The sequence below is a fragment of the Pimephales promelas genome, chromosome 11 (genome assembly GCF_988280905.1).
Source record: "Pimephales promelas chromosome 11, fPimPro1.hap1.1, whole genome shotgun sequence".
Classification (NCBI taxonomy): Eukaryota; Metazoa; Chordata; class Actinopteri; order Cypriniformes; family Leuciscidae; genus Pimephales; species Pimephales promelas.
In genome coordinates, this window is record NC_142779.1 from 18,972,868 (window position 1) to 18,995,883 (window position 23,016).

General features: G+C 37.3%; 4 protein-coding genes and 2 long non-coding RNA genes across 8 annotated transcripts in view; 3 read left to right on the forward strand and 3 right to left on the reverse strand.

Annotated features, from left to right (window-relative positions):
- Positions 1 to 718: 718 nt before the first annotated feature.
- On the reverse strand, positions 719 to 6,858 carry LOC120463939 (cystatin). Its single transcript, XM_039653206.2, has 3 exons — positions 6,562 to 6,858; positions 1,349 to 1,462; positions 719 to 1,268 (listed from the first exon to the last, which is right to left on the reverse strand). Exons 1-3 carry the CDS (start codon positions 6,763 to 6,765, stop codon positions 1,191 to 1,193), a joined length of 396 nt encoding a protein of 131 aa, XP_039509140.1. The 5' UTR covers positions 6,766 to 6,858; the 3' UTR covers positions 719 to 1,190.
- On the forward strand, positions 3,008 to 4,097 carry LOC148977166 (uncharacterized). Its single transcript, XR_016145547.1, has 2 exons — positions 3,008 to 3,483; positions 3,613 to 4,097. It is a non-coding gene; the product is annotated as an uncharacterized LOC148977166 (long non-coding RNA).
- LOC148977167 (uncharacterized) lies at positions 4,075 to 6,555 on the reverse strand. The gene is made up of 2 exons (XR_016145546.1): positions 5,124 to 6,555; positions 4,075 to 4,263 (listed from the first exon to the last, which is right to left on the reverse strand). It is a non-coding gene; the product is annotated as an uncharacterized LOC148977167 (long non-coding RNA).
- Positions 6,859 to 10,224: 3,366 nt separating the features above from the next.
- On the forward strand, positions 10,225 to 17,695 carry ephx5 (epoxide hydrolase 5). Its single transcript, XM_039653232.2, has 9 exons — positions 10,225 to 10,439; positions 12,659 to 12,869; positions 13,095 to 13,275; positions 15,083 to 15,292; positions 15,668 to 15,797; positions 15,961 to 16,175; positions 16,302 to 16,410; positions 17,053 to 17,178; positions 17,358 to 17,695. The coding sequence occupies exons 1-9, from the start codon at positions 10,396 to 10,398 to the stop codon at positions 17,566 to 17,568; spliced, it is 1,437 nt and encodes a 478-aa protein (XP_039509166.2). The 5' UTR covers positions 10,225 to 10,395; the 3' UTR covers positions 17,569 to 17,695.
- Positions 17,696 to 18,190: 495 nt separating this feature from the next.
- On the reverse strand, positions 18,191 to 20,161 carry mad2l1bp (MAD2L1 binding protein). The gene is made up of 3 exons (XM_039653238.2): positions 19,726 to 20,161; positions 19,083 to 19,354; positions 18,191 to 19,004 (listed from the first exon to the last, which is right to left on the reverse strand). Exons 1-3 carry the CDS (start codon positions 20,138 to 20,140, stop codon positions 18,474 to 18,476), a joined length of 1,218 nt encoding a protein of 405 aa, XP_039509172.2. The 5' UTR covers positions 20,141 to 20,161; the 3' UTR covers positions 18,191 to 18,473.
- A 1,381-nt stretch (positions 20,162 to 21,542) lies between these two features.
- Positions 21,543 to 23,016, forward strand: part of macrod2 (mono-ADP ribosylhydrolase 2) — a 618,043-nt gene continuing 616,569 nt past the window's right edge. Inside the window, exon 1 of one of the 3 annotated variants that reach the window (XM_039653236.2) lies at positions 21,543 to 21,769. In XM_039653236.2, the coding sequence (XP_039509170.2) occupies positions 21,733 to 21,769 (37 nt within the window). In that variant the 5' untranslated portion in view covers positions 21,543 to 21,732. The remainder of the gene's footprint in view (positions 21,770 to 23,016) is intronic. The other 2 variants (XM_089117150.1, XM_039653234.2) reach the window with 2 other exon arrangements.

Sequence of the window (23,016 nt, forward strand, 5' to 3'; positions counted from 1 at the left end):
TATATTTTTTTGTGAGATTTATATTTTTTTGTGAAACTCTTTACATTTATTTGTTGATCTTAATCTATTTATTTGTCAAAAAGTGCACATCGATGCTAATTTTATTTATTTCCTTTCGACATTTGGCAAATTGATTTCATAATAATCATGAAATTAAATGTTTGTGCCATTTCATCTCTAGGTATGATCAACTAAAATCAACTGTAATTGTGTTTACAGTATAAAATGCAAAGTACAAATTTCTATACTTTCTGTAAATGTTATTTTCTTTGACGCTCTTTTACACACACAATCTATGTTAGGGTATTAATATGCTGTTTTGTAATATAAATAAGTATGAAATGAACACTATTCTATTTGAGGGCAAGTTTGTTTGAACTTTTTTCATTTTAGGTTCATTTTAAGGTTTTGGACATCTGGCATATTGTTGGGTGTGGAAAACACTAATGTGATTGCTTTACCTGTAAAATAAAGCTTTTTCAATTACTGAATTCATTGAAATAAATTTTCCAAATATTTATTTTATTTTTTGGAAATGTGTTATTTAGGTCTTAAATTTCAATGTTTATGGTCTTAAATTTGACTAACTGAAATCTGTAGAAACCCTGACAAACTGCAGCTTTAAATAGTGAAGTGTATGATGGATACTTCAATTTTCTATTTATTTTGAGTCGATTTTGTTTGATTTGTCCGTTTCTCATTTTTTCTAGCAATGAGGTGAATGTTTCTGAACAATTTATTTCATATTCAGAGGAAAGGTGTGTGTGCAAGATTAAGCATTTATAACCAAACAATTTAAAAATCATACACAAATGTCCATTCTGACATTTACAACTTCACATCTACAACTTATCACAAATACTGGGTTGTTGTCTTTGGTCATGTATACACTGACAAAATACGGTGTTCTCAATCCTACAAATCAGTATGACTCCCAAAATGTATAGAACCAAAAAAAAGGTGCAGACATCAAGTAAAGGATGCACAAATATCAGAAAATGTGGTTTTAAAAATTCTTACAAATTGTAGACTTTGAGAAATTGATTCAAACAAGACTTTAGTGAGGAATTCTTACATCATGATTTATTGTTGACAAAGGTTATGACAAATCAAATTCCAAGTTCATCAATAGGAAAGATGAAAAAGCCGAAAAGATGTTAAAAAGCCTCAAACTGCACAAGAAACATGCTCTAAATGCAGGTGTTTTCAACTACTATAATTGAGTTTAACCATGGCTGGCTCCAGACCGCTATTTTGCACTGAGTGACCTAAAAGCAAAAAAAGTTTCTTATCATAAGGAAATTGATAAATGCAAACAGGTAACTGTAATACTGTAAATGAGACTTACGTCAGCAACAGCAGGAACGACACACAGGGTCTTAACGCTGTCGTTAACTCCATCCTTCCTGCAAGGTGTTCTGGCCACTTTCACAGTGAAGATGTATTTCAGGCCGGACACTACCTAGAGCAACCGAAAACACGTTCGAGCATTGTTGAGTAAACCCTGATGTAATGCGTCACAAATTAAAGCAACCTACATTAACTGATGCTTAAAATATTCATATGATGTGAGCAAAGAGGACTTTAAGCTGTAATGTTTTTGCACAAGGTCAATTAAAAAAAACAACAACAACAAAAAAAAAAACATATGACATATCCATACATGTCATACTTCAAACAAACAAAACACGACATCTAAAATCCTTCGTCTTACCTTTAAAAAGAATTGTCCTATAATATAAATAGTTTGATGGGGCTAACAATACTTACTTATACTGTATATTGCTTTGCATCTATTCGAGAGATGTTTAGCACTTCCTTATACCAGTGTTAACTTCTTTGCTCTCAAATCGCTTCAATTTTGATAATAACTTATTCCATTGTTAACATTAAACTCAAAAGACATGGAATTACTACTTAAGCTGAAAAATGTATATATATATATATATATATATAATTAAAAAAGTATAACTATAAATATCCATACAGTTGTTTTTGTTTAGTTATTACAGAACTTTTGTTTAGTTATTGGTCTAAACAGGCTTATGTCAAATTAAATAAAGGTTTGATGACACAGTCGTCGGTCACCATGAAGCAGAACCAGAACAAATGTAAAGGCCGTTGCACAATGATGCTGCGTTCAAGTCATCTCGTATTGAGAATGAGGAGTCACGTGCCTATTTGGGCGGGGTCTGAGCCATTCGGCCATGATGGTAGGTGACGCTATCGGTTACCAGGGTTTTTAACGCAGCGGTTACTTTCAGGCATGGTAAAACAGTGCGGTATTGCGAGAAACTCCTCTACTACCGAACTAAAAACACACGTAATCAATACAGTTTTGTCGTGGGAAACCTACCAACATGGCGGAAAGGGGAGGGACACTGTAAAATGACGGCAACTCCTCATTTCAATAGATCGTAATTACGATTTGAACGCACTTGAACGCCACCACAATGTCGTAAATACCAGTGGGGAGCTCGGGATTTTCTTTAAGCCCCGATCTGTACGAGTTGGGGGCGTGTCAGTGAGAAACGTTCATTCAACGTCTGTTGACGGTACATTTTAATTGAATTTCAATGTTTACTCATTGACATTGTAAGGCTTTTTCATTTATAAAGCAAGCTCTCCGCACAAAATATGATATCAAAATAATATAAAAATTATACCTAATAATAGAGTTTACATTGGCTTCATAAGCTAATAAAAAAACATAAAAAGAAACACACCTGATGCGCATTCTTTGTTCTTCATTTTTTTTTATTAGCAGAGTTAACAAACTTTGCTGTATTTTCGTGTAATTCATTAAAAGGTACACCGCCATTTTGCTCCGACGAAACTGACTTGAACGCACCTCACGTCGTAAACACGACTTCCCACCTCGTACGTACGAACTTCCCAGCAGGGCTTGAACGCAGCATAAATCCAATCCATGGTCCAATCGGCCTTTGTCAGACACGTGGGTTTGTTGTGTGTGACGTCACAGCGGCGCCATTTTTGAGGTATCTCTATAGACAAGTTTCCTGAGTGAAATAGGCGGGCCGCCATTAGCCCCTCACTCTGCCAACGACTTCCGGTTGTATCTGCCAAGCACTTCCGCTTAGCGAGTTAGCGTCTTGTTTTTTTTGGTTAGCGTGCAGAAAAAGTAAACTATGGATTGTGTTACACGTCGACACGGCTTTGGGACATATTGTGCTGTTCGTGGTTGTAACAACTCGTGGCGATTGCTGAATGTTTGGTCGGAAGGAGAATGAATCAACCATACAAGACGCCAATGTGGATGTGCTCCCCCGTATACGTTGTATGAGAAACCAAAAACAAATGTTTAATCATTATCTCGGAAGTGGCTAGCGGCTTTGAAGGTGAAGAATCCGCTCAAAAGACTGTTTGTTTGTTCTTATCACTTCATTGGTTCTTTAGTTGGGATATACGAGCAAACCTCCCCAGCAAAACAGAACAGAAACACAAGTGACACGCAATCGGATGGTAAGTGTATCTTGATATTTTATGGTTAGCAAAAGTTTGCAGCATAAGTTCGACTGTTGATATGTGTCTCTGTCCTGTGTCAGTGGGGTATATACGTGACATTTATAGTTTATGCTGTTTGTCTTTTAGAAGTGTGCATCGAGCCGAAGTTTAAAGATGCTGCAACACAATGGGAGGACCTAACAAAAACTGACCACAGCTATGCGGCAAAGTTGGACCATATGAACAAATCGACGCAGGCTCTGGGTCAGACTGTGGCTATGCTCCTGGATGATGATGCCTCACGGCTGTACACAGGACTGCGTCTATAATATTTTTTTACTTTAGTGAAAACGATGTTGCCATTCGTTTTCGCAACAAGTATTCCTGTTCCCATAGTGAAACTGAACCTTGTAGGGGATGTGGCAAAGCACTTTAAAGTGTCTAAAGGTGTAGCAAGTAAGGTGATTGCTCACTTTAAATGTATTGTTATTGTACCCTTTCTGGTGTTATGATTATTGATAAGCCAAAACAGAGTTTTAACTAAGAAAAACGTGTGTGAGTGCTATTCTTTTTCTTGCATTGTAAATATTGACACATGACAATAAACAATTTGTTTTTTGAGAAGAAATAAATTAATTTTTATTAATCCTTTTCCATAACAAATGGACAATTTGAGTAGATTATTTCTGCTGTGTCTTCGGATAGACACATCTCTGATTTTTTTGCTGCCCAGTATTGCTTTTTGTCCCGGCATTCAGCAATTCTGCACATCAGTCTTCCCTTGACAGCATTTTCTACCTGCAGACAGATAAAATAAAATGGTTTTCAAATAATGGTTAATGGTTTTTAAAATAATGGGTTGAGCATCACAGCACAATTGACTTCTTTTAGAAACAACATTTTGTAAATCAAAATAACAAGGGTATGATGAAGGTAGAGCGTTTTTGTTACTTTTCAAATCAATTAATGATCTGGGCCTGCAGCCATCAACATCAATGTTTTACAAATGTTTAACATCAATTGTATGTTTAATACAATTAAATATTAAATAAATAGATAACATTTAATAAAGTGATAAGTGAGTAATATAAAAATGAGTAAAAGCAAATAATATAGATAATAAAATAAATCAGTTTGATAAAAATAAATAAAATAAACAAAAGCCAGAAAGGGTTTGTTGCAAATTTGCCCATTTCATAGGCGGATTACACAGTTTTCTTTTTTTTTTTGTTGTTGTTGGTCTGTTTAAAAGAATCGTTCCTAGTGTTTGTTTTATTTTGGTTTGTGATTGGTTCACACACCAACCGCATTATATATCATTACATAGGCTGAAGTAACATTTCTCTGTTTTGCGGTAAAATGCTATAAATTTGCAATCAAATATCATTCGCGGAAGTCAACACAGTCTACTCATTATTACGCATATGAATGTCAGCTTTTTCATAGAAAAAAAGTAAGTTAATACCTTTATGCATTCTGAAGCTATTAATAGATATGTAAGGGGTGCGCGATCTAGAGCGTCAGTCGACTTAAGGGTTAAAGCATGCTTTTCGTGCAGGCAGGCTAGAGGATAACTTTTTACTCTTCGTGTTCTGTTATAGATAAACACACTGATACATACAAACATCTTAATACAAGCATATAATGGGCTAACGTACCTTCCAAAGCACAACGGCTGCATGGGTACAGGAACGTCCAGATCCGGCGAATCGGCGATACAGGTACACATCTCCCGTCTTGGTAACCAAAACCCAGGCGTTAGGCGCTGAATTGTTAACGGACTGGCTTGATTGAACATCGGCCTTTAGGTAAATTAAACTGTCCAAGTGTAAAAGTACACAGCCCACTTTGACGGAATGGAGGTACTGAAACGCCTCTGAGCCGTTCAGGTTATTAAATGCATTCCCGTCCACCGCCATGGAATCAATAAAATAAGAAAAGATCTTAGATGTTGTGATGCTGGGCCATATCGACATGTTGTCCGCCCATAATGTTACCTTACTCGGATTCGGAATGGTCAAAACACCATTTTTAAACAAGATTTTCGGTCGAATGTTGCCATTCCAAAGCCGTGTTTACACCACTACTCAGCCTGCGCCGGATGTTCTTGGCAGAAACAGGAAGTAAACCGGAAGTGCCCGGGAAACTTGTCTATACTGACTGTGAGCATTGAAGAGATTACGAGAGTAGAGATAACAAGTAAATAACTCGCAACTCTGCAGAAGCACAAGAAAACTGAGAAAAAGCCGTACTGCAATAAACTCAATAAATATGGCAGGTAAGTTACCGTTTTTTGGAGAAATTGTCATCCATTCAGAACATAGATCCATCTATGAGCTCAGCTGACTGCAGTAAGCTGGAGTGCTGATCCCGCATTGCTTTCTCACCCTTTCTCATCCTCATACTTGGGCACTGTCATCTATCTTGTTTATGGTATAAGAGCATATAACGTTACCAGTGAACAATTTAAAAACTATACATCTCTTAAAGCCCGCGGACATTTCACCAAGTTACTTTATCCTTCTGTAGGAATGTAAATAAATCCTGTAAAGTTAGTAACAGCAAAGATAGGTTTGCTGTATTGATGATGATGATAGTGTCATGTTAAGGATGGTTTATTTTGAAAAAAAAGAATGAAAAAAACTATTCTCCAACAACAGAATACCTCAGCATCGATACCTTACAAATGGCGGCTACACCCATAATGTACTTCGTGAATCGCGAGTGTGACGTCACCTGAGACCGATATTCGCGTACGAAATTCACAAAATCATGCTTGCACCACACTGCCTTAAACTTTAGTCCGTAAAATAAAAATAAAAATAATCGGGTTTGATTTTCTGCGTTTTAGCTGTTTTGTATAGTGTTTTGACGATTCGAATCACAAATACGAAAAAAAAGCATAAGAAAATGTCGGACTCAGTGTGCAAGGACCTTAACATGTTCCTGGATCAACATCTATGTTGAAATGTACGAGAGTCTGGTGGGACCAGCATCTCGAAAAAAACCCAAGACGTGCCACCAGGCCAGAGCGACCTGCCTTTTTCACTGTGATTTAGCCACATTAATGGGAAAACAAACGTTTAAAGTACTTACTTGAGTTTGAACCTTGACGACTTTGCGAATCTGAAGCTCAAACGAATCATTAAAGCAATGATTGTTGAACTGGGCTTTTGCAAACTGTAGCGCACTCTGAACACCGTCGTCGTTCATGTCTGCATCTACAGGACCTCCAATCAGCCCAGCGCTCGCCACGGCCAACATCACCGCCAGAAACGACACAATCATCTTAAAATACATGTTTGCACTGTATAAATGAACTCGTGCTATTTTGAAGTCTTGATTCTCCCTTCTTTGGTCAAACCGATGCTGTCTGAGAATTTATACAAATGTCACTCATTAAATCGCTGCTAAGTAGGGCGGGGCCTCGCGCACCCACCAATCGCAGTTGTAGGGAGGGACAACGGGTTTGAAAGAAACACATTTTTTTCTTTATTTCAATTACAGCGCTTGCAATAAATCATCTTTATAAAAGTACAAAAACTTGTAGGCTATATATACTTTTTCAGATAATTAATATTAACTCTAATTGAATAATCTCTATATTCAAACTGGGTGCTAAGATTTTAGCAAGAGAATCCTGCCAGTCCTGTTCTCTTTATTGTCATCTTTTGTCTTTAATGACTCTTGGAGCCCCTGTCCCATGCATTCTTGGAATAGTTAATTTAATCTGGACAGATCTGGACTGGTAGTCATGGGCGGGTTCCTATACTTCAACTGCATTCTTTGTTAAAGTCATCAGTCAGGTTTTTCTCCATTTCTAAGTCAATTCCCACTTAAATCAATATAAACTATGTATCATTTAATTAGTTAGACAATAATGTTCTCAATAATCCTGATGAATATACAACCAAGTCTCCTTGGTAGGGTTGCATTTGCTTAGAATGATAAAAAAATATATATGTTCAACTCTTTCCAATTACACTGATTGCTGGCATTAAGTGGTGGTGAATGTTGGTTTTAATGTAACAAACATGGAATCAAAAAAAGGATGAGAAAGCCCGACTGGACAGAGGAACAGTGTTTACAGTTAGCCCAGTTAGTGGATGAACACAAGGCCATCATTAAAGGAAAATTCAGGTCTCAATCTATAGCATCTTATTAACTCTTTTAACTGCCATCCATTGTCTGCAACACATTTCTTCTCCCTCGTCTTTCTGCCATTTTGTCCTCTGCTAAAGAAACTCTTAAGCCTCTTAAGTCCTCGTCAAAATAATGAGAACCTTTTTTATGATAATGACTTAACATCTCGTGATAATGTGAAACGTTCTCGTAATAATGACTTAAAATTTCATAATAATGAGAAACTTTCTCAATAACTTATTTTATCGCACTTCTACGAATACACAAAGCAGCAGAGCAGAAGGAAGTGCCAAGGAAGTCATTATAGTTGGACCGTTGTTTCATTCACTGTAACTCGTATAGGAATCTCATACAGAATAATTCTTAGAGTAAGCAGGGTTTAACCTCATGCAAAGACACAGTGAGTAATGGTTATTACAGTAAGTCTGTGGCCTGGGATTTTTTTTACCACATAGTAAGAAAACTTTTGTTGGTCTAACTATGATAATCACTGTTATTTACAGAAAGTAGGCCTATGAAAGAGTGAATGTGCCTGCAGTTTCCTTCCACAGATTTTCTATCATTACCGAATAAGTCTGCACATCATTTTTTGAAACACTGTGAATATGGAAAATGAGCTGTAGGAGCCTAAATTCAGTTATTTGATAAATAGTTTAATTATGTGTTAAACAGTAATTTGTGGGATTTATTTCATGTGGAGAAAATTTAAGTGAATATTTACAGATATTTACAGAGTTAATTGTGTAATTATCTAAAATGTGTGTGGATAATATAGAGTGTATTTTATATTACTTTAGTGGATTCACCTATACGCGCTGGGAATACTCTGTCGCGAATTCATGATGACGTTAGTCAGGAGGAAGTTTTCTACGGAAACAGTCGGGCATACATATGTGGAGCCACACAGTTTTTTGACCTTTATCTTTCTTTCTCTTTAAGTAATCTTTTTTATTATTTTGTAATTTTCCTATGCTGATGTTTTTTGTTGATTACCAAGTAAACGAAGATACTCATCCCGAGTTGTTCTGTGGATTTATTGAAGTGGATGTGGATGAAGGGAGTGGATAAAGCGTCAAACTAAGGCTGCATTCAGTGGAATCTACATGAGCAAACCACTTAAATTAAGAAAGCCTAAAAAAAGAAAACGCTTACGTTAGCTATTGTTCAGGTGGATTGTTAAAGGGGTTTTTGCAACTGGTTGTAGGATTTGTCTGAAAGATTACTGTAAGTAGATTTTAGACCAGTGTTTCCAAAAACTTTGCCCTGGAGCGCCAAATCTCCTTAAACCCTGATCCTGGAGACCCACTGGAGAGTTTAGCGGTAACTTGATGATTGAGGTGATATAGTATCACCTCACCAAATACGATTTAAAAATGACAATACCTTGTGTCAAAATTATTGACGGTGAACTTTGACCTGCCCCACATGGCCCCTCCTTTGACCCGGCTCAATATGACAAATGACCAGTGCATATTTGCCCTATATGACCTTCTGTGTCCTCCAGGGGATAATATGACCTTTTGTTTATCCATTTTGAAGATGTAGACCACATATTTGAAGGCCTGAGGGTCATTTTTGAACTCTGATATCAGGTTGGGTCTGTACAACCTGTACAGCATCATCCCCTCCTTCCACATTCCAGCTCAGGGCATTTTATGGTCTCCCTCTCAGAGCAGGTTAGAAAAACAAGTTTCCTTTGAGGAAAAAACAACAACGTCAAATTAACAAAATGAAAAAAAAAAAAACAATTTTATTTTTAACAGGCCATATCATAAGAGTGAATCACAATATGGACACACACACACACACACACTTCAACAGTACCAAGCTATAGTTTAAATTATAATATTATATTAAATGTGTTGTAAGTTATCTTAAAAAAAATGTAAATCATGAAATAAATCAAATAGTAGATGGTTTAGATATAGCATTCACTTTTTGACTGCTGATAGTTCTTTTAGCCCAGTCCAATCTCAAATTACGTATGTAGCCTACTAATGATTTCAGTTAATATACAGACAAATGACAAATATTTGGACAAATATTTTAAAAAGGCGGGATGAGATATATCTTTTTAAAAATAACGATATTGTCTGAAGGTGTGTGTATGTCTATTTTAGGTTTTTATTTTAATTTCTGAGTCTCTTATAGTTGTTTTTGTTTTGGTTGTGCCAATGTCTTTTTTTATTTTACATTGTGAATGTGAACCGCTTATAGCCTATAGTTGTTTTTGAATATTTTATATTGATATTTTGTGAAATTGTATTCTAATTATTTGTTTTTATGCTTGTGAAGCACTTTGAGTTGCATTCCATTAATGAAAAGTGCTATACAAATAAATGTTCATTATTATAATTATTAGGCTATTACGATTATAAATGACAAATCTATGTAAATTAAAGGCTAAAAAAATACGGAGTCATTTATATATATCTTTATTTCTCATGATATTGACATAAGTTCGTTTCTCGTGATCTTAGATAGGATCACGAGAAAACAAGAAAAAATAATAATAATGATGGCCTTGTTTTAGGCTTCCATACCAAAACACCTCTCCCGGTTTGAAAACACCCTAAAATTTGGAAACGCCCCCTTTTAGTTTCCGTAGAAGAGCTGTACTCAAACTTTAGGGTCTTTTGGGGTAAAAAAAAAAAAACAACAAAAACCCTCCGCCTCCTTCGCTCCTTGAATGCCTTTGCACTTTGAACGTTACATAACATAAGCACGATTATTTGTCAAGTATAACGTTACAGCTTGTCTGGAAAAGACACGTCTAACTAACTTACGATGGGTTTTGAGGACTCCATTATGCAGACAGTTGAATGCATCAAGTGAGTAAAACTGTGGAAGACGTTATGTTTATGGTTCAGAAATGCTAACTCAGTCTCCTGTTTTAGGTGCGGTTAAACCATTTCCGTCGATGTGCAACTTGCCTAGTCATTTCGATTCGAGCTTTCGAGGTCATTTCATACACTTCAACAGATTCCTGCAACTCTTCCACATTCTTCTGTGTAATCATTCAGTTGAGTTTTTGTTGTATGTAAAAACCAATCTTTGCATGGCTATTTTGAGTTGCGTTTTTGCAGTCTGGGCGAGTTGAAAGTACGAACCAGTCTGCAGATTTTTGGGCAGTCGGAGTTGACCGATTTAACCCATTCGGACCCTGCGTTCATGATAGAGCTGGTAAGTCCCGCCCCTTCAGCTAACCCCGCTGGACCTCTAGGTTGAAAAATCGTCAATGCAAGTGAATGAGAGAAAATAATTATTTTCTAATTCCGTTTGAATTTTGCAATGAACGTAACATATGTTTGTCTGTGATTTTTTTAAATATAATGTTTCGTGTAAAGAATGCTACAATTTAGCGGGTAGAATTTTCATACGGTTAGACTTTGTGTGAGAGCACTTTGTGGACTAACGTTACAACTCTTTCGACGTGTTTGATATACATCACCACCACTAGCACACGGATCGCGCTAAACATGCCTGTGTCTTTAGTGCACTTCACCGCCTTCTTTCAGGGAAAGGACAAACTAGTTGAGCGTGGTGAAAACCGTGATTTGTGGAGGGAAAATGTGTTATGCGGCGACGTCACATATGCGACGTGTAGTCCTTCTCGTTATGTCTATTCCACAACTGCTAGCCAAAGAATCCTACAATATACTGTCAAACTCGTTACATGAGAAATTCTATAAAAAATTCACAGACAACATATGTTACATTCATGGCACAATTCAAACGGGATCAGAAAATAATTATTTTCTCTCATTCACTTGCATTGACGCTTTTTCAATCTAGAGGTCCACTCGGAGTTTTACGGGTGGGCGGGAGTGCCGAAGTGATGACGTCACTTTTTAGGGCACCTCAGCAGAAGTTAGCGGCACATGGGTTCCCTCGATCGAAAAAAAAAAAAGATATGCTTTTTCCCCATAGACTTTTGGAAAATCACAAAAAATAAGATCTGTGTTAGACAAAGAGTTGTGACCCGAACACGTCTTTCAAGATAATCTTTACAAGTTAATCCAAAATTTATACATTTTGAAGCCTATTTGGTGCTAAGCACAATAAGTCAGGGCTATTCGCTACAGTTTTCTTCGCCGTCCTCCGCGCTTTTGAGCACTGACCGTGACTGCTGTGAATGCGGAAGTAGCACATCTACTCTGCGTAGAAATAGCGAAGCTCCTGTGCAAAGGGGCTATAGAACTGGTACTGCCTTCTCTGAGCGAGTCAAGCTTTTACAGCCATTATTTTAAAGTTTTTAAAAAACACAATCAGACACAATAAAGTAAAAACAAACAAACAAACAAAAAAAAACTAGCAGGTTATAATTGGTCTGTTTTACGTCATAGATTAAAACGTGAAAATATTTAGAGGCTTTGTTAACCACTGACCTTATTTCAGGCGATTTAGCAAAAACCCATTCAAAAATCCCATAGACTTTAGAGCGAGGGAACCGGGAGTGTTAAAATGCTAACTCACTTCCGCGTTTTGACCTAGTAACTTCGGTACTCTATTACAATGGACATCACATGTCAGCCCCCTTTTTTAACTTCTGGAGCATTTCACCTGCAGTCCATGAGTGGATATATATATAAAAACCCACTACATTGAAGCAGTAGCGTAGCCAGAAAAGAGACTTGAAAAACTGGACAACTTGACAGTGGGTGTCATAAATTATTAAAGGGGTGGTTGATTGCGATTTCACTTTTTTCATTTTAAATAGTGTGTAATTTTGCTGTTGGTGCATGAATAGTATCTGCAAAGTTGCAGAAGTTTAATGCCTACAAAAACGACTTGAATGGCCATATTTCTGCGGCTCGTCAAAAGTGTGTTCTGTTATGTTCATCCAGCTGTCAGGTCTTCTGTGATCGGGCTTCCCACAGACATTGTAGCTGTAACCAAACCAAAACTTACCAAATGTATAAAATATATCAAAACATGAACTTAATCTAATATAAGCCCTGCATGTGAAACAAGGCCCTAGTGTTTTAAAATCTGTTCAGACTGGTTATTTTTTCAACATTAATGGTCAACTAACTTCCTTTACTTTTAGAGAGACCCTTGGCAACCTTGATCGGTCTAAACTACAGCTCTTAGCACTTTCTTCGGCTGGAGTTGGAGCTCTTTTGTGCTACTTGGCATGGAAGCAAAGCCCCAAAACGATACCAATGGGAGATGGCTGGTGGGGAGCTGGGGAGAAGCCTTTAACTGAGGACAAAACTATTCACAGATTTGTAGTGAAGACTTCGGTGGAAGAGATAGAGGTGGGCACACAACCACCTGAACAGTTATAATGTTGTGTAATGCAAGGGGAGCATATTTTGGGTGAAGAATTACATGTAGATCAACAGGTAAAGAATCAAATAATAGGTTTTTCACATAAATCCCCACAAGATCATTCTTCTCGGCTTTCATATTTCATGTGCTTAGCATACATTTACTCAACCACAATATATTTATGTCATCATTAACTGCACTGTTTTCTTCAGGATCTGCACAGACGCATTGATCAAACACGCTTCACGGATCCACTGGAGGATTCCTGCTTTCATTATGGATTTAACTCGTCTTACCTTAAACGGGTGGTCTCTTATTGGAGACAGGAGTTTGACTGGGAGAAGCAGGTGAAGGTGATTAACCAGTATCCTCACTTCAAAACCAAAATTGAGGGTAAGAACAAAATACTTTTAAAGGATATAATTTACCTGACTAGATAAAAACCTGTTGTAACAAAGTATGCAATTTTACATTATCTTTTAAAGGAACACGTCGACCTTTTGGGACTTTAGCTTATTCACTCCCAGAGTTAGATAAGTCTATACATGCTTTTTAATCTCTGTGCGTGCTGTAACTCTATCTGACACACGTACTGCTAGCCTAGCTTAGCACAAAGACTGGATGTAAATGGCTCCAGCTAGCATACTTATCCCAATAAGTGACAAAATAATGCAAACATTTTCCAATTTATATGTGATTTGTATGGTCACAGAGTGTACAAAAAACAAGGTCATATGAGACGCAGCCATATTTTAACCGTATAAATACTGGGAACTATACACTCACCCTAAAGGATCATTAGGAACACCATACTAATACTGTGTTTGACCACCTTTCACCTTCAGAGCTGCCTTAATTCTATGAGGCATTGATTCAACAAGGTACTGAAAGCGTTCTTTAGAAATGTTGGCCCATATCAATAGGGTAGCATCTTGCAGTTGATGGAGATTTGTGAGATGCACATCCAGGGCATGAAGCTCCCATTCCACCACATCCCAAAGATGCTCTATTGGGTTGAGATCTGGTGACTGTGAGGGCCATTTTAGTACAGTGAACTCATTGCCATGTTCAAGAAACCAATTTGAAATGATTAGAGCTTTGTGACATAGTGCATTACCTTCTGGATGTAGCCATCAGAGGATGGGTACATGGTGGCCATAAAGGGATGGACATGGTCAGAAACAATGCTCAGGTAGGCCGTGGCATTTAAACAATGCCCAATTGGCACTAAGGGGCCTAAAGTGTGCCAAGAAAACATCCCCCACACCATTACACCACCACCAGCCTGCACAGTGGTAACAAGGCTTTTCAGACCATTCTTTGTAAACGCTAGAAATGGTTGTCCGTGAAAATCCCAGTAACTGAGCCGATTGTGAAATACTCAGACCAGCCTGTCTGGCACCAAAAACCATGACACGCCCACTCTCAAAATTGCTTAAATCACCTTTCTTTCCCATTCTGACATTCAGTTAAACTGAACTACCACACCCCTAAATGCATTGAAGCAACTGCCATGTGATTGGTTGAATTGGTAATTGCATTAATGAGAAATTGAATGGGTGTTCCTAATAATCCTTTAGGTGAGTGTATTCTCAGAAGGCGAAGCACAGCTACTTGCTACTATTCTCAAAATATCGATTCCTGTAATAATACCTCTTTATTTGTCTTCTGTGATATTTATTAATCAGGATGCGTTTTTGTTTGGAACTCTGTGACACATTACCTGGTCTCCCCTGTTTATTGTTACAGCTCTTTACAATATAGCGAACACCCATGATTGTAAACTATGCTTTTACCATCTAGTAATTGCTGACTCTATTAATCCAACCCCGAATCAACTCTCTGCTCCTCATCACGAATGCGTCTCAGGTGCTGCGGTAATCACTCCGCCAAGTAGCAGTGCTTCGCCTTCTGAGAATATAGTTCCCAATATTTGTATGATTAAAAGATGGCTGTGTCTCAAGTGACCTTGTTATTTGTACACTCTGTGACTCTTTTGGGATTAGTATGCTAGCTGGAGCCATTTACATCCAGTTTTTGTGCTAAGCTAGGCTAGCGGTGGGTGTGTCAGACAGCGTTACAGCACGCATAGAGATTAAAAAGGTATGTATGGACTCATCTGACTCTGGGGGATACGGTGAATAAGCTAAAGTCCCATAAAGTTGGCAACATTTTTGTGAAATTCTGTACTGCTTTTCAGGTATAGATGTGCATTTCGTTCATGTGAAGCCTGTTCAGAAGTCTGGAAAGACAGTTCTCCCTCTCATGATGGTTCATGGCTGGCCTGGTACCTTTTATGAGTTTTACGGGATTCTGCCCTTGCTTACTGAGACGGATTCAAATGTGGTCTTTGAGGTCATCTGTCCCTCCATTCCAGGCTACGGCTACTCTGAAGCACCACATAAAAAAGGTAAGTCTACCAACATGCAACGGGTTGCAAGAACTAATTCTATAGACAATCAGCTACAAGGTACATCAGTGCCTTTCACCAGTGCCTTTCACAATGTAATTTTTCCATTCATAGCAAATACCATGAATTAACAACCTCGTAGCTCACAGTAGGTCTGTCTTTAAAGGTTTATAAAGTATTGTATAAAAATCAATTTCCCTATGGAGAAAATTAATGTAGTTTTTACTTCCAGAACCAGACTGTTGCACTCAGACCTGAATAACTTGTTACTGACAAACAAATGGCATAATGGCATATTGATAATAATATACAATCTTAACATCTGTAAATAGATGGAAAATAAACCTGCTATTCTTTCTATTATTTCATGTGAAGGTTTTAATACAATGGAAGCTGCCCGCATCTTCCATAAGCTGATGGAAAGACTGGGGTTCACTGAGTTTTATGTGCAGGGAGGAGACTGGGGAGCTTTCATTACCAGCAACATGGCCCAGATGAAGCCAGAGTAGGAGTTTCACACCCTTTACTATCCAAATCACCGTCCTTTTTATGACACAAATTCTCTGTCAATGTATTATTTGTTACTTTTTTCCATGTTTAATTAAGACAGAGCAATACATTTTAGAATAGTCAATTAAAACGTTGCCTATTGCTCTCTGTAAAATAAGGTGTGTTCGTGGTCTACACTTGAACATGATCATTGCCAGGACAGACAGCCTTGGACAGCTCCTCTCCTTAGTCATTGGTCGCTACCTGCCATTCCTGGTGGGCTTTACAAAGGAAGATGTCAGACGACTCTATCCCTACATGGAGAAGAATGTATATGATATACTGAGAGAAACCGGCTATTTACACATTCAAGCCACTAAACCGGACACAGCAGGTAGGCTTGACACAGCAGCTTGGCACATATTATAAAATGCTGATGTGTCATGTCAAATTAACACTTAATTGAGCACTTCATTTATCTAAAAATATATCTTTTTTGTGCATTTTGTCATTCCTGCAGGTTGTGGACTGAATGACTCTCCAGTCGGATTGGCTGCATATATCTTGGAGAAATTCTCCTCCTGGACAGACTTGGGAAACAGAGACTTGGAGGATGGAGGTTTGGAGAGGTAAAGAGAGTTTAATCACATACAGGTGCAATTATTTTTGCACAGATATAAATAAACACTACCATTTTTTTAATGTTTTTGAAAGAAATCTTTTATGTTCATAAAGGCTGCATTAATTTGATTTTATTTATTTGAAGTACAGTAGAAAAACAATAATATTATGAAAGATTATAATTTAAAATAACTGTTTTCCATTTAAATGATTTATTCCTGTGATGGAAAAGCTGAATTTTCAGCATGAATACGGCAGTCTTCATTGTCAGATGATCCTTAAGATATCATTCGTATATGCTGGTTTGGTGCTCAAGATTTTTTTTCTCTTATTGTATCGTTGATAATGGTGGTTGTAGTTGAATATATTTTTGTAAAAATCTATAATATTTTTTAGGATTCTTTGATTAAAAGAAAGTTAAAAGAAAAGCATTCTTTTGAGATACAACTGCTTTTGTAACATGTCTAATAATTTTAATATCAATTATAATAAATCATATCAATAATAGATACATTTATAATACATGTATGATAAATAATACATTTTGATAAATTTAAGATATCTATTCATTTTTGAACACGGATGAATACATTCTAAAAAAATCAAAGGGTCTAGTTTGATTTGAATTAATTTTTTTTGTTCCATTGTAGGAAGTTCAGTCTAGACGATCTCCTTACAAATGTCATGATCTACTGGACCACATGTTCCATCATTCCCTCAATGCGTTTCTACAAAGAGAACCTGAAGAAAGACTTCAAGACAAGGGTGGACAGAGTGTAAGTTTCAAAAAATTTGTAGTGATCTGAAGTGAATACTCATCATAAAAGGATTGTCAAAATTAACATGATTTTTCAAAATATATTTTAAAAAAATAATTCTTTGCAGCATATCCAAAAAAAAAAAAAAAAAAAAAAGATTTGAATGGCTAAACTGTTTTCCTCCCTTTCTCTGAAAGGACAAGCGTGTTTGTGCCCACTGGCCTGGCTGCCTTTCCCGATGAGTTACTCCACTGTCCTAGAGCCTGGGCCAGCTCACGGTTTGCAGATGTGCTTTCTTTCACCTACATGAGCCGAGGGGGACACTTCGCTGCCTTCGAAGAACCCCAGCTTCTGGCTAATGACATCATTCAGTTTGTGGAGAAAGTGGAGAAAAAAATCCACAAATAACAGCTTTATTCCAATATCTTAAGAAAATGCACTGCTCTGGGCTCAGTTTACAAAAAGCAGTGCATGCTTAAGCTGATAGTAGAACAATTTGCCACCAATGGTATCTACGATCAACATAGGCTTACTATGCTTTGGGGAAAAAGCAGCACTGATTGTTTCCATTTAGTGTTAGAAATACAAGGTTTTTCAATGTACCAAATGAGGTTATATAATGATGTTCTGTTCAATATAATTTAGACTTTTTTTTTTTTTTGCCTGATGTCTTGTGCATAAAACTATGTACTCTTTTTTTTTATTTTTTACTTTGTGCTATATTAAAGTCTGCAAAGTTTCAAAAGCTCACCTCTGCTTGTTAAAGAGAAACCTAGTTTCATGGAATATTACAATATACACTACAATCATTACAGTATCATTTCAATTAGTTTAATGAACTCTGACCTTAAGATTGAATGTTCTTTTTAAGTGAATGGAAATGCTAATAAATGCAAATAAAAGCAGTAAAGTAAAATGTTAAAATTGCATTATTTTCATTAAAATATATAATGGCAGACTTGAAGAGCCCTTAAACACAATTCATTTTTAAGTGAACTAAAATTGTTTACATTACTCAGTTTACAAAAGCTACTTAGCAGATGGTTTTAATTCATTGTGACTTAAAGAAAATGATACAAATGGTCTTAGATTAGCAGCTCAGATTATAAAACAATAGTAAAATAATGTAAACATGGCATAAATAATCTGCAGTTATAAAACATTCAAGTTCAAACAGAATTTCTGAATAAAGCATATTTAAAAAAAAAAACAAAAGCTCATTATTTTTTTTTGGCCAGTCATACAATGATCCCTGAGAATGGAGTGAATTGTATTCCAACATCCCCTGAAATCTGTTACTGTTTATTCCCTCATCATTTACAGAATCCTTTCACAGTGACAGGGACCTGAAACCATATATAGTCCTCCATGTCTCTCTTACTTTTTTGTAGTTCCCCGGCAAGTGACAAATCACTGGCTATAGAGATGACTTGCCTTTTCACTTTTGTGGGAAATTTAAAATCTACTTTGGGTTTAAACCCAGTCACGCCACAATCCCGGTGCCCCAGAGCCATGACTGTGGTGGTCATGAGACGCACAGACTTGGCATCCGACAACAGGTCGGCCACAAATAGCGTCCGGAAAAGCTGTCTTAGACAGCTTGAGGTCCTTAAGCTTTTTTCACCGGCTTCAACAGCCAATGCTTCCATGTTGACCTCATACAGCTCAGTGGGAAGGATGGTAGATCCACCCAGAAGAAAAAGCACACAGGGAACATGGCTAAGAGAAAATAGGGCCTCAAGGTGAGCCAGCACCTCATCCAACTCCTGCAACATCCGCTGGCAACGACGCCAGTCCAAGCCCCCTGATGTCTTTGCGGACCGTCGGTTCACCGTGTCCTCCGTCTGTGAAAAAGAAAGCAGTTATCATCCCAGATACAAACTACAATTCAATTCAAATACACATTAAGCCTTCTGTAATACCTGAGTGGTATTATGCTGCTGTTTCTGTAGGAACACCATTTGGTCATATGTCATTGGCATTTGTTGCCGCTGGTAAAGGACACACTTCAGAAGCTCGCAAACTAATCTACAGCAACCGTCCTGGGTGATGTGCCCGGGGAAGACGACATTCACTCGTCCTTCCTCTCTCGCTCTCCTGAATATTTCCTCATCATCAATATGGTGTGCAGATATTTCACTAGATTCCCCCTGACTGCCAGAAGAACTGGCCAAAGCATTGGTCTGCTGGCAACCTTGAAATAAGACATTTACATGACACTATTAACTTGATAACTGAAAAGAAAATTAGCAGAATAAAAAAAAAAAATTCTGAGATTTGATCTGTTTAGTCTGAGGCGAAGACTAGAATAGACAGATATATGGGTCAATGATGTGACACATTTTATTTTTGTCAAAATCAAATAATTTGATATAAAAAAACATAATATAACATATCAATAAAATGTGTAATGTGTTTTTGTGCGTTTTTTAAAATTATTTGTAATCATCTTATTATTTATAACTCCCTCATATTTACAGATATTTAAATAACTGGTGTTTGATTTTCTATCACAGTTAGTTTTGTGAAGCATAGACAGGAATGGAACCGTTTATCACCACTTACCTAACGTTACATCATGATCGTCACCTCTATGCTTAGTTTTTGCATGTGTGGAGATATTTCTGTTCTCTTTGTCCTCTGATGGTTTAAAGGGCTCCACACAAACCCTGTCTCTCTCAATCTCACCAATGTTGTCCAGGAGGCACACATTTTCCACCTGAGAATGAGGTGAGGATTCAGGATCATCGACATGGCACAAAATGTTCCTTTCCGTTTCTTCGTCAGATGAAACCTTTGTTTGTTCTTCGAGAGATGTGCATTGATTGGTGTGAATAAGTTTCTCATTGTAGCTGTAGTTAGAAGTTTCGTTGGTGCTGCTCTGTTTGGTGACAGTCATGTTTGCACACTCAACCTCTCTCGTCCTCGACCCCTCTTCCATTTTTGAAAATTTGAATTTACCCACTGGGCACGGCATCATGGGAAACACGGAAACCGGAAATCACGAGAAAGCAGATAAGAGTCTCATTCCTTTTTATCACAATTTTTATTTCACGTTTTTATATTAAAAAAGTGAGCGGTTAAAATATTCGTAGCAAATCAAAATCAGATCAATTCATTTTATTTTTTATTTTTTACCTGTACCTTTTTTTTGTTTTCCTTGCGGGTTTTAAAGAAGCGGTTAATTGACGCCATCTGCAGGTTGACTTTTTCACTGTCAGGACTAGTAGGCTATAAAAAGGTCAGCACCGTCAGCACCATTCGGTTCTTGGCCATTCTTTTCTAATTGCTATTATGTTATTGCAGGATTGATGGTTATTTGACAGCATTGGAGGTCTTTGTGCATCTAGAAACATTCTGTACACTAGCCAGGAGGCACGGAGACTTCTGTAGAGACATGGAGAACATTCGGGACTTTATAGACTTTTACTGTTTTAAGTGCCTAATGTCTTGTCGAATAAATGCTTTTATCAATTAAATATTTACAGAAAATATGTTTGTTGTGTGTATTTTTGGAATAAGGCGCTAATGTCATTTTTTTTATTATTATTTTTTTTTACATATTTTCTAAATTTTAGGAACTCATTTCCAAGTGTGCACATCGTTCATTAATTCATCAAAGCAACAGATTCTGAATGTTTCCAAAATAATAATTAAATCTAAAGTCATCCTCCTTATGAGAACAGATCAATGTGTCTCATTGTATGTAGGTTAAAGGCATTTGTACCAAAACCACAAACCGATTGCTGTAGAACGTCACTTTCACAAAAAGTAAATCACAAATATCATTTGATCCATCATTTGCATTACTAAATAGAGCTAGAACCTAAATTAGATAGATCCAAAATAATATTTCATCGTGTGCAGTGGAAGCAAGAACAATTGAACCTCTGTACAAATGTTACAAAATATGTTAGCATGGATTTCAAAAGTTATAATTAAAGTTAGATTGCAAGTAGCCTAAGTTAGAGAGTGTAACTTACTAGTCGCTAAACAGAAATTGCGTTCGCCAGAGGTAACCATAGCAACAGTATATTCCATTGCAATTTGTGTCATTTTGGATAGATGGATGATAGAATATTTTATGTCAAATTTGAGGAAAAAGTCAGTCAATAAAGTTGCACATCACTATACCACTGTATTAAATATGTGCAAGTGCAAGATCCCGCATTACTACCACGTACGGCGCTCTTTTAAAGCTCTTTTACTCGCTCCCCACGGTTGCTACCCTACCAGCCCTACAACGCTTTGACGCTCAACCTAGCGCACGTCAAGCGTATGCGCATTTTATCTGACTGCCGCATGAAACAATCCAACCAACACACCACTTCCGCGTACGACTCGACCAATCACCGAGCGCCGTTTTGTACGCAGCCTCCACGGGCAGCGTTAAGATAGGTTGCTTCACCGCACACAGTCTCCCCACCAAGTACAATTTGACAGTTTCTCAGGTGAGGAGTCACGCCACCGGAGCTCTTTCACTTTCTCTTGAGTTTCAGCGCGCAAATCACTGTGAGCCTGGGGTTGTTTAACTCAAAAAGCTTTTACCAGAAGCCCTCACACCACGGCACCATGAGCAAAAAGAAAAAGGAGTGGAGAGCGGAGAAAGGTAAGGCTCTTTTGGACTCTGGTCGTGTCTCTTCCGTTTAAAGACAGGATAAGATACGGTAGTGTCAGTCTGGGGTTTGACATCCACCGGGTTCAACATGCGGTTACGTCACGTACGTGGCGGGAGAAATGTCTTCATTTAGACGCTCTGCCTCTTGAATCAACAGCATGGGTACAGACGCACACCTTTAGGTGCAGGTGGAGCATCAGTACACGATGCTGTGATCAAGGCCCTGATATATTCAACGTTACATTATGTTTACATGCAAACAAAATATATGAATTAGTGCTCAGTCATTTTAAAATGAGCTGACACGTGTATTTGTTTGGTGCAGCCAGTGAAACACCGAATGATAAAACATTTCCATGAACCTTTGTATCATATGACTTACTCTGTGTGGTGTGAACCTGTAACCAGTAAATCCCTGTTTACTGTAAATCAGTTTGTATATTTGCACTAGCTAAATTACAAATTAGAAGGGCTGTTAATGGATTAAAAGTTCAGTAAGATGAATATCTTGCATTCTGCAGTGGCTCAGTCCTGGTTTTGTTTAGTGCCTTTGTTTTGATAGTTTACTTTCCAAACACTCCAAACTTTCCAAACAAAACCTCTGTTTTTGTTACAGAAAAAGCATTAAGGATAAACAATAAGATGGGCTACAGAGAACACACCAACTGTTTATTTTTAAATTCTGGACTTCTTAAATTCAAAGATTTGGTGGATTTGAAGATTTTGATTTGAATGTGGAAAGCAAAGCAGAGACATCTGGCTATGGATTTACAAAATGTATTCGCTGTCGTATGAGACGAGGATAGCCATAGAAGGCAATATCATTTCAAAACTCCTGCACGTAGCTACTACACAAAAACAGATGTGTTTGTCTATTTACGGAGTTAAACTTTGGAACACCTTGGACTACAAACTGAAGTGTTGCATAAATGTGTGCAAATTTAAGAATTTGTATAAGAAAAAAAATACAGGAATGTTACAAGGAAAATGAAGATAATTACGTGTATAAACAGTCAGGTATTACTGAAAATGTTTGGTGATTGAGAGGTGAGGATTGGGGTTGATTCATTCATTTATAAAGCAGCTGTTTTTTGTCTTCTGTGTTTCTTTTACTGTGCACAAATAGGGACAGGTATTACAAGATTTTTTTCTTCTTCCTGTTCCTTTTTTTCGTTCATGGAAATAAAGTAATATTTTGTAAAACGGCATGAACAAATAAATAAATAAACAAACATTAG

Excerpts from the sequence above, each read along its gene's own strand:
- LOC120463939 (XM_039653206.2), bottom strand. The coding sequence starts at position 6,765 with ATGTATTTTAAGATGATTGTGTCGTTTCTGGCGGTGATGTTGGCCGTG. Across the intron at positions 1,463-6,561 it reads TCGTCAAGGTTCAAACTCAA|GTAGTGTCCGGCCTGAAATA; the intron begins GTAAGTACTTTA and ends CGGTTGCTCTAG. Across the intron at positions 1,269-1,348 it reads TCGTTCCTGCTGTTGCTGAC|GTCACTCAGTGCAAAATAGC; the intron begins GTAAGTCTCATT and ends TTTTGCTTTTAG.
- ephx5 (XM_039653232.2), top strand. The coding sequence starts at position 10,396 with ATGGGTTTTGAGGACTCCATTATGCAGACAGTTGAATGCATCAA. Across the intron at positions 15,293-15,667 it reads TGAAGCACCACATAAAAAAG|GTTTTAATACAATGGAAGCT; the intron begins GTAAGTCTACCA and ends TTTCATGTGAAG. Across the intron at positions 15,798-15,960 it reads ATGGCCCAGATGAAGCCAGA|GTGTGTTCGTGGTCTACACT; the intron begins GTAGGAGTTTCA and ends CTGTAAAATAAG.
- mad2l1bp (XM_039653238.2), bottom strand. The coding sequence starts at position 20,140 with ATGATGCCGTGCCCAGTGGGTAAATTCAAATTTTCAAAAATGGAAGAG. Across the intron at positions 19,355-19,725 it reads CGATCATGATGTAACGTTAG|GTTGCCAGCAGACCAATGCT; the intron begins GTAAGTGGTGAT and ends TCTTATTTCAAG. Across the intron at positions 19,005-19,082 it reads AGCAGCATAATACCACTCAG|ACGGAGGACACGGTGAACCG; the intron begins GTATTACAGAAG and ends TCTTTTTCACAG.